Genomic DNA, 14637 nt, shown 5'->3' with positions numbered 1-14637 from the left:
GCTTTGTACCATTTTAATAGAAGCCGCAGCTTCTAATACAGATTTTACAGTAGGTCATGAAATGCACATATTTATTAAAAAGATCCACCTAAGCAGCCAACCATAAAAAAAGAAAGAATCAAAGAGTTAATTTTGTGTGAATAAATACATAATACTGTATGTGGTTTAATTAATACTCACTAATGAGCTGTTTGTTTCAGGTCATGTTTGTGTACACCTTTGATAGCTGCATATGTTTCTAAATGTTCTCTTGTTGTTAACTCTTCCCACAGTGGGTCCATCTGAGGACAGTATCCCATTAATAGGAAAGCTTCTGATATGGGAGAGTCTATTTCCTGACCAATGACATATACCTGCAAGATAACAATGAGCGGAAATGGTTTGTGTCAATGAAGTAGTCCCCACAATTGGAATCAAGGTCGTTAACTAAATTGAAACCCAAAAGAAATCGATGTACATATATCATTCATTTTTTCCTCCGAGAATTTGAAAAATTGATTGGTATTGCTTCACTTTCTGACACCTGCGAGACATGTAATTTTCTAACATGCCTAATACAGTTCTTTTCTATTTTTGATCTTATACCCAATTTTTGTGTATTTGCTTTACTAAAGAATACAAAACTGGTCTGGCAAGATGTTGGGCTTTCCTCTAAACGAAATTGTATTCATTTTTTGACTAAAATGATCTCAATTTTAAAAATATTTTTCCACTTCTGAAAGATTTTTTTTCAAACACAGGTTGCAATGATACATATTATTATACATCTGTCACTGTAACAGCATAAGTTACAGCGTGTCGTAATTTTGTGGTATTAGGAAACGTGAATTCCAAATATGGAATGATTATACGCGTAAGCATCCTCTAATAATAAAAACAAACATGGCTGCCACCAGGGTTTGACCGGACGGACTCCACACAAAAAAGTTTGCTGATTCTGTTCAGTATCCTTGGAAGGAAAAGATGTATAATAATATTTACGGTTATTATAAATAATATACTTTATTTCGAGTACTAGCTCATATAAACATAACCAAATTTACAGAAAATAAGAATAAATACAAAGAAAATGTCCATAATAAATATGTTAAAAAACATGGCTCAGCCAAGTACTCAAAAGTGTACTACATTTCATTACATCTGGGCTATAAATAGCTGTAATTATTGCATTCTCACTTTTTATAATTCTTAAAAAGAAGTTCGCCATTTCTTTTCTACGAAGAGCTTCAAAAGTAGTGACACGATTATGTACAAGGGTTTGAGTCATACTAATACCCCTCTTGCCAAGCTTCAGTAAAGTTCTAAATGCATTATTATATGCAACACGAACTCGATTAACCTGCCCTTTAGTATGTATAGACCACAAATGGGAGCAGTACATAGTCGTACAGTAACTCTGAAACAATTTAATTTTTATTTTTGAAGAGCAGTAAGCAAATCTTCGAATAAGACAGTTTGCTCTAGCATAAAAACTTTTCATTTGTCTATTAATATCATCATTATCATCCCCATGTTTATTAATGACCACACCCAAATAGGTGTGCTTGTCGACAAATCGCACTGCAACTCCATTCAAAAATTTGCATGGAATTTGTCTAATTCTACAACGAAGAGGTACCATAGAAATACATACAGACTTTTTAGGATTAAAATAATACTGTTTGATACAGAATATATACAGCAAATAGCAACTAGTCTTTTAAGACCTTTAACTGACGGACAAAGTAATACAATGTCATCAGCATAAAATAGGTGATTCATACACTGCCCACTTTACCAAACAACCAATTTTCTCAGTCATTAGATCTTTACTCAGTTTATCCATATACACTGCAAAAAGACATAAGAGGAGATAATATTCCCCCTTGTCTGACACCATTTAAAGCAGGGAAAGACATAGACATAGATAGTCCCCATCTCACAGAGAATTCATGGTTTCTAAACCAGAATACAAGTACTCGGACTAGAAACACAGGCATATTCCTGCCAAGAAGCTTATGAAACAGGGTCCACTGATTAATCCTATCGAAAGCTTTAGAAGCATCTAAAAAGCAGAGGAAAACTGGACTGTATGAGTTTTATAAAAATATACAATCTCTTTCTACAAGGATACCTCAAAGTATGCACTCAGACAGAAGGCCATCGCATCTACTTCCTCTGCCTGTCTGTTGATACTCCCGCTTCACTGTCTTTGTGCATACTTTGAGGTACATGTATCCTCGTAATAACCTCATATTCTACAAAACCATATTATTAAATTACAATTTATATAAAGTACTCACACTGCCACAATCTGGTGCGATGTCTGCAATAATCATATTCATTGTTGTTGTCTTCCCAGCCCCATTTGGTCCAAGTAATCCAAATATCTCACTTTTATGGATAGCAAGAGAAAGGTTTCTAACAGCCACTTTAGACTGTTTTTCATTTTCTTGTTTTTTCCTTTGACAGCAGCCTTCAGATTTAGATTCTTCAAAAGTTTTTCTCAAATTTTTGATTGAGATAACAGGCACCTTAAATAAAAAAAAAAAATTTTCAGCAATTATTATTAGTTAACCACTTCAGATATATATATAAAAATTATATATTTATGACAATAGTACTGCAAGCAAACACACTATACCTTGGCAGATCCTATTTAGTGTGTTATTAAACTTGTAAGAATATGCTGTGGCCAGGGCTAGACTAAATTATTCACAATTATTCTTTCCCACTAATACAATGCACGAGATTCTCACCATACAATACATTGATGTATTCTCACCATACAATACATTGATGTATTCTCACCATACAAACAATACATTGATGTATTCTCACCATACAATACATTGATGTATTCTCACCATACAATGCATTAATGTATTCTCACCATACAATACATTGATGTATTCTCACCATACAATACATTGATGTATTCTCACCATACAATACATTGATGTATTCTCACCATACAATGCATTGATGTATTCTCACCAAACAATACATTGATGTATTCTCACCATACAATGCATTGATGTATTCTCACCATACAATGCATTGATGTATTCTCACCATACAATGCATTGATGTATTCTCACCAAACAATACATTGATGTATTCTCACCATACGATGCATTGATGTATTTTCACCATACAATACATTGATGTATTCTCACCATACAAAGCATTGATGTATTCTCACCAAACAATACATTGATGTATTCTCACCATACAAAGCATTGATGTATTCTCACCATACAATACATTGATGTATTCTCACCATACAATACATTGATGTATTCTCACCATACAAACAATACATTGATGTATTCTCACCATACAATACATTGATGTATTCTCACCATACAATGCATTGATGTATTTTCACCATACAATACATTGATGTATTCTCACCATACAATACATTGATGTATTCTCACCATACAATGCATTGATGTATTCTCACCATACAATGCATTGATGTATTCTCACCATACAAAGCATTGATGTATTCTCACCATACAAAGCATTGATGTATTCTCACCATACAATACATTGATGTATTCTCACCATACAATACATTGATGTATTCTCACCATACAATACATTGATGTATTCTCACCATACAATACATTGATGTATTCTCACCATACAATACATTGATGTATTCTCACCATACAGTGCATTGATGTATTCTCACCATACAATGCATTGATGTATTCTCACCATACAAAGCATTGATGTATTCTCACCATACAATACATTGATGTATTCTCACCATACAATACATTGATATATTCTCACCATACAATACATTGATGTATTCTCACCATACAATACATTGATGTATTCTCACCATACAATACATTGATGTATTCTCACCATGCAATACATTGTTGTATTCTCACCATACAATACATTGATGTATTCCCACCATACAATACATTGATGTATTCTCACTATAAAATACATTGATGTATTCTCACCATGCAATACATTGTTGTATTCTCACCATGCAATACATTGTTGTATTCTCACCATACAATACATTGATGTATTCCCACCATACAATACAATGATGTACTGTGAAATACTGTATTTTCGCTGGAATTAATTTTCGCTGAAAAGGCTTTTTGGGCGTTTTGTATGGAATTTATTTTCACTGATTTTTGATGAGTCTAATGTGAAATATAGGAAAAAAAGTATATTCGCTGGATTTTATTTTCACGGAATCCTCCCTCCAGCAAAATAGCGAAAATAAATTCCAAGCGAAAAAAAAGTATTCTACAGTATTCTCTCCATACAATACATTAATGTATTCTCACCATACAATACATTAATGTATTCTCACCATACAATAACATTGATGTATTCTCACCATACAATACATTGATGTATTCTCACCATAAAATACATTGATGTATTCTCACCATAAAATACATTGATGTATTCTCACCATAAAATACATTGATGTATTCTCACCATAAAATACATTGATGTATTCTCACCATACAATACATTGTTGTATTCTCACCATACAATACATTGATGTATTCTCACCATACAATACATTAATGTATTCTCACCATACAATACATTAATGTATTCTCACCATACAATACATTAATGTATTCTCACCATACAAGACATTGATGTATTCTCACCATACAATACATTGATGTATTCTTACCATACAATACATTGATGTATTCTTACCATACAATACATTGATGTATTCTCACCATACAATACATTGATGTATTCTCACCATACAATACATTGATGTATTCTCACCATACAATACATTGATGTATTCTCACCATACAATACATTGATGTATTCTCACCATACAATACATTGTTGTATTCTCACCATACAATACATTGATGTATTCCCACCATACAATACATTGATGTATTCTCACCATACAATACATTGATGTATTCTCACCATACAATACATTGAGGTATTCTTACCATACAATACATTGATGTATTCTTACTATACAATACATTGATGTATTCTCACCATACAATACATTGATGTATTCTCATCATACAATACATTGATGTATTCTCACCATACAATACATTGATGTATTCACACCATACAATGCATTGATGTATTCCCACCATGCAATGCATTGATGTATTCTCACCATACAATACATTGATGTATTCTCACCATACAATACATTTTGTACATTGATGTATTCTCACCATACAATACATTGATGTATTCTCACCATACAATGCATTGATGTATTCTCATCATACAATACATTGATGTATTCTCACCATACAATACATTGATGCTGTAGTTATCAAGAAGTTAGATTAGTTACACATTTTTGTTTTTATTCGATGTAAATGTAAATGGCATTAAGAAAAACAAAACAGTATTTTTTTTAACAACTCTACACATGTACTTGATAAAATATTTAATTTCAACGACAAGTATTGTAAGATGATCTGTTTGCTGCATGTATGATTCTAAAAAGACGATTGAAGTCAGCCAATATATACTTACAGCTTCTATATCACTGATATTACTTATAGAACTTAATTCATTAACTTTATCTCTTTCACTTTTAACATCATCCTCTTCATCTGTGAAAACATCAGGATTAAATGTCATTTTGGGAGCACTATTCCCTTTTCTATATAAAAAAAAAAGTAATGCATTATGAATTATTAAGTGACAGAATGACATAGATTGACTGAGGTTATGAGATGAGTTTTGAGTTCTCAACAATGCAAGCAATAATAAATGTTTATTTTGTATGTGCAAAGGTGTGTAGTTTTCTGGTTATAACCGATATGCAGTTTTATGCCAAAATGGTTTTCTACCACCTTCAAGTTTATTTAGTTGTTAGTGAATGACTGACTTACCTGCATGCTTTTATAATTGGGGCACCAATACTTCTGCTTTCAAGGAATATCAATAACAAGGTATAGAGAAAACCACTGAAAATTAGCTGAAAATAATATGAATAAAGTTATTGTCAATTAACACTTTTAAAAATGAGATACTGTATTTACTCTATTAGAAGTGTTTACAGTGTTTAGCCATCATGTGAATAATTCAATACTAAGCTTGAATAAGGAAGGTTTGAGTCACAGTTATGTAGATTTATAATATTCAAGACCAAAATAGTTGCCAGCCAAGTTCACAACCATCTGCTTAACAAAATGTGTAATTTCAAAGATTTTCACAGATCAAGATGCACTCACACAGAAATTAAAACAAGTAATATTACACAGTCCATGTGAGTTATTATGAACAAAAATGACCGCCATTTGGCCATCTTGAATCAGATCATAAAACAAAATGATGTTCATCAAGGTCCTATAATGTTCAACGTATATACAAGGTTTGAACAAAATCCATCTGTAAACAGCCGGGAAATGCTTGATTTTGATGATTTTTAGCACAAAAATGGCGGCTGCCATTCGGCCACCTTGAATCAGATTGTGAAACAAATTGACGTGAATATGTATGATATCATGTATGATGTATGTGTGAAGTTTGATTGTGATTGGTCCAGGCATTTCTAAGATACAGGTTTAGACGCACACACACACGCACGCACGCACACACAGACACACAGAGGTCAAAACATAAGTCCTCGTTTTCGGACTGCGTTTGAACGGGGACTAACAAAATGCCCACCACATGGCCAATTTGAATCCAGTCTGAAAAACAAAATGATGCGCGTGAAGGTCCAATAATGTTCAATATATGCACTAGATTTTAACGAAATCTGCCCATGCCTGATCGAGATCATGTTCCAGGATTGCATGATTTTGAAAATTTCTACAGCACAAAAATGCCCGCCATTTATTCATCCTGAGTCAGATTGTGGAACAAATGTATGTATTTATAAGTATCATATGATTTATGCATATATAGAATTTTGATATGATCAGTCAATTCATGATGCATGGATAACAATTAATAAGTCATCGTTTTCAAACTATTTTTATCATTTTGCAGAGATATACTAATCATCTCTTATATTACAAAATGTGGTTTATGGTGAACAATTGGTTGTGTGATTTTGATGAATTTAGACTTTAAAATAGCAACCATTATGCAATTTTGAATTTGATCATGAAATAAATGCATGTGATGTATGTCTGAATTTTAAACTTGATTGGTTCAAGCATGTCAGAGATAAGAATTGGAACTAGTTTCTTTAAACAAAATGGCCACCAGTCAGTCATTTTGAACCCAATCCGAAAAATAAAATGATGTGCATAAAGGTCCAACTTTGTTCAATGTATGTAACAAGTTTGAACCAAAATCCATTCACATACACACAACTGAGATGTGGTTTCGGAGAGATGAAAGTATTATTTAGATGCATTTTTGGCCTTAAGATAGCTGAAATTGAATCGAATCATGAAACAAACATATGTATTTATGTTTGATATAATGTCTAATATATGTGTGAAGTTTGAGATACAGCTGAATATGGAAAGACAATCTGACTCACTTTATTTATTTTCATGTTTGAATGGGGACTGAAAACTGTCATTATGCAGTCCTCTATTTTTGATTGAATAAATAAATATTATATCATGCAGAACTGAATAATATTGGTCTATGCATGAGTTAGATTGTCTACACTGTGACATACTTACACACAAGAAAGTAGGGGTGATGTAACTATCAAACTTAAAATAATCTCCAACATCTAGATTATCAACTCCATGAAATACCAATGCCACTTCATATACCTTTGTTAAATTAAATGAAAAGAATTCTGTGCAATTATTCATATTTCATAGAAAAAATGAGATCTATTTGACATTACATTTATAAGTATTGAGTAGGTATTGCTGTTGTAGATTCTGAAATAGATTTCAGTAAAAGATAACACGTTGCATACAAGCTATGTGAAATTTGTCTGAGTCAAAAAATAGAAAAATGACAAAATTACAGCAGTGTAATATAGCCTACAATGAAAAGACAATCTGAAGATGTAATAAAAAATATTAATGAGATATACACAATGCATTAAATACATATTATCTCACAATAACAGATTTTGTCAAACAATTAAAACTGGAATGACTGTGATTGAAATAACAAATATGACACCAATACATACCCTGTCAATGTAGTAAAGTCCAGCAAATATAGCATAAACAGGACATAATAGAACAAAAATACAAGACATCAATGCAGCTATTTCGTAATTTCCTAATAGATCAAGTGCTATGACTGGTCCAAGAAATACAAAAGGAACCTGTAAAGACATGTAACACATGAGAACTAAGGTAAATGCTTCAGACTGGAGCTGGCAAAAGCAAGGTGTTTTATTGGAAGCCTATCATGTAGAAAGGAAAATGTATTTGATTTTCATCTTGGCACTGTTGAGTTTTCCTATCAATGGCTTTTGAAATATATTGATTGCCACAAACAAAGTGGTAAACAAAATATGCACTAGATGCAACATGTGTACACTAGTACACTGTGTTTGGAATGAATGAAAATTTTATTAGTCAGGATATTAAATCCTTGATATTACAGATACCAAGTTTTAGGTATGACATCATGGTGACCTCATAATGAGAAAACAGGTCTGTAAATACAATGTAGCTCTTTTAAACATATGAACATTGTAAAACAAGGCCAACCATCATGCACTTCTTTCTATATAGAAATCTTATATACTTTTCAATATATGCATACTGCATATATCTGCACACTGACGGTTTTAGTTATGCTTTGAAAAATTATCAACACAAACTACACAAAAAGTTATTCTATATATCAAAACAATTGGAGAAAATACTTCAAATTCACATCATGAAAGGTAATTGAAGATGAAGTTGATTTTGAATATTTCTGAGGCTAATTAATAGACAACAAAATAACAAAAAAATAACTTGCATATATGCATCCAATTATTACTTTTCTTGTACTCAAGTTGGTACAGGCATTTCCAAAAAATGATCCTGGAAGAATATAAAGACAGAAACAAATACACAAAACCCTGTTTCATAGTATTCCTTATGGGAACAAACAAAACATTATTGATACGTACAAAGTAAGATAACCATGGTAGAGCAGACTGAGCGGTGTCATACTTGTCAAACATGAAGGATGTACAAAACTGGAAAATGGTGGCGATTGGAAGATACAGGATGAGTAATATAATCATACACAACATGGCTCCAGGAATCAGGAAATTATCCACTCGAAATATAACTACTAAAATGACACCAGTAATTGCAGGAATGCTGTACTGTACTAATCCCACCATCAGATAAACCAACCAGTATTTTTGCATCCTGACACCAGATACTCTCAGTTGTGATTTGGTTTTAAACTGTCAAATAAATTAGATATAAATGCAATAAATATATGAGCTGAATGAGGTAAGTGCACAGTATGAATCTGATAAATAAACAATGAGATAGCTATTAATATGCAATTTGATTGCAATAAATGCATGTTTTATAAATTTGAAACAATGAATGAATCACATTGTATGATATAATGACAGGGATTTTTTTAAACAAGGGAACAGGGGGCCCTGGGGAGCAGATTCTCTGGCAACCAATAAATTCTGATTAACCAGGGATCATATGTGGCCACAGTCTTCAACTGTGACCTGTCTGATAGTAATTTTGGCCCCAATCTCCCCCACTTGGTGGCGCCGCTGAATTGCAGTGCTCCCTCTTTTTTCTAGAAAAAACCCTGAATGAGATAGTTTACTTGAGATCATTGGGATATTTTTACTGGATGATAGGTATTTACTGAAATTTGAAGATGTACTTACAATGATCACATCAACCCCAAACTATAAGTTATTCACCTAGAATAAAATAGATTTCTCACCTGTCTGTCTTTGACAATATCAACAGCAAAACCATTTGGTATAGTAATCAATGCAAATCCAAAAAACAATGCAAAGAACATTCCCATATTAAACCCAAGGGCCTTATCATCTTCTGGAAATGGCTTATAGGTTGTGATGAAGACATCATCGTTACTACTTACAATACCATACAATACATTGGTCATTGTGTTAAGGATGGTTGGTATGGAATGCACCGCTGAGTCGTTGTACATTGCAGTGTATTTGGAAATTACGTCCTGCCAACCAAAGATATTATTATTGTTAAACCATAGTGCAGATAGATATGATGTAATTGCTGTATGCATGATAGTTGTATTTTTATAATCTGACTTCTTTTGTGGGGTATGTGAGCTGAACTTATAGTCACAAGCATTGAAACTGTTCCCTGTAAATGACATCTATTTCATTTTATCAGATGCAGAAGCATTGTGCATAAGTATCATGTCTTGTTCACATAGCACAACATAAGTTTTATTTCGATTATGGGATGTTATCTCAACTAATTGTTAATGACATAGTAACAATTGCAATAAGTGGGAAATGTTATTCATGACTAACATGATAAATAATTTGACCAAAAAGCAAGATGGAATTTTTTTTTTTTTATCTGATCACAAATTGAATTAGATATGGAAATGTATTGCTACATAAATAATAGATGCAATAATATTGGATAATATGCAAATCACTGGTCAGTTAAAGTTTACTTCTCAACATACAGACATATAACATTGTATAACCAGATGGACAAATTGGAGGACAGAGCCCAAATTATAAATCCTTTTTTCAAACTTTGTCTGACCAGGGACTAACAAACAAAAAAAGATGGAGTTATAATAAGGTTAAAATAAGAATACTGCAAAGTATGAACGCAGGAGGTACAGGATTGCATTGAGCTCCACTCATCATCAAATAACACTATTGTACTGCCTTCAAGCATAGTTTGCTTTATTCTCATGATAACCGTGTTATATCCGAAACATTTAGTAATTATATAATCTCAAACGTCAGTTAGCCTTGAATAAAAAATCCACAGGTAATTTTTAATGCTTTCTTTGCTCACTGATGTTTTGCGTCTGGTTATTCAAAATCAGTATCACACAAAATGAAAGTAATTTACAGTAGAATAAATCAATGAAAAGCAATAAAATTTTATGGTAAATATGTGCAGATTGGTACATGCATGTTTTACCTGATTAATCTCATCCCATTGGTGAATGTTTGCTGCTAAATTGTGCTTTTCAGTCTGGAACAATAGATCTGTAAGATTATCTAACCGATGTTCAATATTCAATCTATCAAACTGTGATGACAAAGATGTGAGATCATTTCCTAGAAAATAAAACACAATTTTACTGAAATGAAGCTTTCATATGTTTGTAATGTACCGTAGAGTCAGAGTATAAACCCCTGCTCGATTATAAGCCCCCCCCCCCCCCAAAAAAAATAAACAAATTTACAGCATTTTACAATAAGTCATTTATCTGATTATTATGATCGCTCCGGAGAAGTTTTAACTTTTATCCATTTATAAGCCCCCCCCTCCCCAATGTTTTGTCAATTTGTCGTTTTCCCGGACAACTATGTAATAATATGTATAATGATGGCTCGCTTTATGCAATATACTAATTGTATCCACTGACACAAAAAAACAACAGAAACATATATTGTTTTTAAATTGTATTCAATAAATCAACAAGCAAACCAATGTTATGTGGAAATGCTAATTACTAGGGCTAGACTAAGGACATTAAACTAGTGTATTTTCGTGACCTGCTGTTCAACTAACCATCTGATCCAACATGCAAATTAGATAACTGGTGCCAAAATTGGTGTTTATTACAAAACATACAAAGTATCAAAGTAATATTCACTTACAATATTGAAGATTTCACCACAAAATGAATAAATCTGACAGAGGTCTACTCAAGGATATTACCAAGTATCAGAACAATTTAGCAGGTGGTTTTCATCAAGAATTCGAAAATAGCATTTTTAACCAAAAATGACAAAATTAAAATATTTGCTAAAAATAGAGAATTGCAAAATATTGCCACAAAATGAACAAATGTGACATAGGTCAACCCATACAAAGTATCAAAGCAACTGAGCAGGTACTTTTAAAGGAGAAGTCAAGAAGACCTAGACACCCAACACAGTACGTCGATCTGTTTGGCTTAAAATGTAAATTTGCATTTATTTATTAATTTTATTGTGCGGTAAATAGATCAAACATGACACTTGAATAAATAAACAACAATCAATGGAGATATTATGGTATCCTGTGTATACTCTGCTTGGTGTTTTGTTTTGTACCTGTGTCATTGTTGTAGAGAAGTTCTGTCTTGTGACTGGGACCTTCTTGTGGAGCACGTAGATATAGACTTGGTTGAACGACCAGTGGGGCGGGATCTGTTCTGTCATCAGTGGTTATGTTGATGAATTGTACCAATGCAATACCTCCAATCATGAACAGAATAGGAAATAGAATTCGAAGAATATAAGTCTGAAAATAAACATCAAGAAATGTTATTATTCGGCATTATAATGTTCAAATAAATGAACAAACTATTTTTTTCTGTACAGGAAACTACACTTGTCCCAGTCACCTGCTACCAAATCACTCACACTATATTCAAAACAGGACTCAGAATTTTGATAAATGTTTTCCATCTTGCCAATGACAAGTAAATTAATAATTAATGCATAGTCCATATTTTAGCATATACAATATTTAATATTAATAGTGACAATATTTAATATCCTAATCAGATTATAATTTAATTAGAATTTATTCAATAGTATGTATGAGACATTTTTCTTCCACTTTGATTCAGTTTTAAGTTCTTTTTTTGGTGAATGCTAATAAATATGCTGAAAATTGCCATTTTAGAAAGTATCCATTGAATCAATCAATATAGAAACAAATATAGAAACAAATTTCATATGCAAGTGAGAATATTTTAAATATTTAGTCGTCATTACATGTGTACCTGGATGTACAAGTATCTTACTTACTCGGGCATTTCTTATTGTTAGTTTGATTCTGACATGCATGAGAGCTGTGAATTGGTGTCTTCCTGCTTTCAAGGTTCTTGTTGTGACTTGACTTGCCTGTAGTGGAGCTGGTTTGAAATCTACGGCATCAATACTGTCTTGGCCATTGACTGTCATAGAAATAGACAAATCTCGAGAGACTGAAAAATATTTTGTAAGATGAAAATGGTAAATGAATGTGACTGCTGCATTTTCTTGTAAATAAAGTGGGATATTTATATGCTGAATATTAAAGATAATGAACAAAAAGTAACATGATTGTACAGGCACATGCAACTACAATACTTATGATTACACTACTACATGTAAATATGCAATAAAAGCAAAATATTATGAGCAAAGCAAAATATTATGAGCAAAGCAAAAGCAAAATATTATGAGCAAAGCAAAAGCAGCAAGACACAGGGTTGTTTTTTGATATACCGGGGGTGAAAAAAATGTCCTATATATTACTATGTATCATTTTTTCATACAAATTGTATATCTGCCTCAAATTATGGGAAACTTACTGAACAAATAATACTGATCTGTCAAAAATATAAAACATTAAGAAAGCTTCTTATCTTTCCATAATTATGTGTTTTAACTTAATTTGACTATCAAACTACCGTAAGCTAAAAAAAATCTATGCCCTGATTCATTGTACTACATGTATACTTGTTCTATTAGAAGCACATCTTAAATAGAAGTGCATATACATAATGTAAGAATTGCAATGTATACTGAATCTTTAAAATATTACTAATTTTAAAAACACCTCTGTAATTTACATATGCTACACATAAAGCAAAAATGGTAGTGTTAGTTTCATTTTGTAAACTACATTATTACATTTTAATTAAAATATACTTCTATTTAAATAATCATACCACATCAACACAAATTGAACTGTAGTGACATTGTCCATTAATTAACAAAATATCCAAGTTTGAGAAAGATTGGGCAAATATTACTTGAATCAACTTACTTGAATCAACTCACCACTTCATTTTCATTATAGATAATATTAAAAAACAGACAATTTGAACTCATATAAGAACACAATGACAACACAAGCTCATTAATTCACTCATTCAACTATTACTTCACAGGTCATATACATGTATGGCATATTTTTTGAACTAATCAAATATAAGGCTATATGATATAAATTACTAGCTATAGTGAAAAAGGTGGAATATACCTTTTGGTATTTCATCAGCTGCATGAAGCCAGTCAGAAGAAAGTACAGCACAGAAATAGAATCAATTAAAATTAAATTCAACATACTGTAGAACATGTTGAAATAGCTGCATGCAATTTTAGCGGATTTGACTCTTGGCATGAATTAACAGAATCTTAATTAAGCTAAAGTCTTGACTATCTCCCTGTGTGAATATACTTTCTGTTAAATTAGCTACATCTTGAATTAGCTAAATTAGCTAAAATAACATGCTAGCTAAAAACACATGTTTTACAGTAGTTATAAACTTCACCTGGCTGGCTAGTAATATCTACATGTAGTCTTAATTGAACTCATAAGAAAAAAAAGATAGATACTGACAACAATTAGCAAAAACAATTATAAACACTGATCCACCATTAAAATTACAGACAAGGAAATTACGATCTTTTCTGTAGAAGTATTGTTTAATTTACCTGAAGGTCTTTCTATATGTTGGTTGGAAGAATGAAAGAAGAAATTACAAGTTAAGCGTTACAAGTGTTGATTTAGATCAGATATA

The 14637-nt window shown here is 31.9% G+C and overlaps 1 protein-coding gene across 6 annotated transcripts in view; it reads right to left on the bottom strand.

Annotated features, from left to right (window-relative positions):
- LOC102808640 (cholesterol transporter ABCA5-like) overlaps nt 1-14637 on the bottom strand; it is a 52885-nt gene that overhangs the window by 7245 nt on the left and 31003 nt on the right. For 2 of the 6 annotated variants that reach the window (XM_085502099.1, XM_085502100.1), the window contains 13 exons: nt 14552-14563; nt 14097-14114; nt 12875-13053; nt 12173-12362; nt 11049-11188; nt 9835-10092; nt 9038-9322; nt 8099-8236; nt 7629-7724; nt 5874-5959; nt 5512-5641; nt 2283-2513; nt 181-353 (listed from right to left, as the gene is read on the bottom strand). In XM_085502099.1, the coding sequence (XP_085358225.1) occupies nt 181-353; nt 2283-2513; nt 5512-5641; nt 5874-5959; nt 7629-7724; nt 8099-8236; nt 9038-9322; nt 9835-10092; nt 11049-11188; nt 12173-12362; nt 12875-13053; nt 14097-14114; nt 14552-14563 (1936 nt within the window). The remainder of the gene's footprint in view (nt 1-180; nt 354-2282; nt 2514-5511; nt 5642-5873; nt 5960-7628; nt 7725-8098; nt 8237-9037; nt 9323-9834; nt 10093-11048; nt 11189-12172; nt 12363-12874; nt 13054-14096; nt 14115-14551; nt 14564-14637) is intronic. The other 4 variants (XM_085502101.1, XM_085502102.1, XM_085502103.1 and 1 more) reach the window with 2 other exon arrangements.

This window comes from Saccoglossus kowalevskii, chromosome 8 (assembly GCF_978046115.1).
Source record: "Saccoglossus kowalevskii chromosome 8, keSacKowa6.1, whole genome shotgun sequence".
In the NCBI taxonomy this organism is placed as follows: domain Eukaryota; kingdom Metazoa; phylum Hemichordata; class Enteropneusta; family Harrimaniidae; genus Saccoglossus; species Saccoglossus kowalevskii.
Note: the sequence above shows the minus strand (reverse complement) of the source record. Positions and strands in the feature narration are given on the sequence as shown.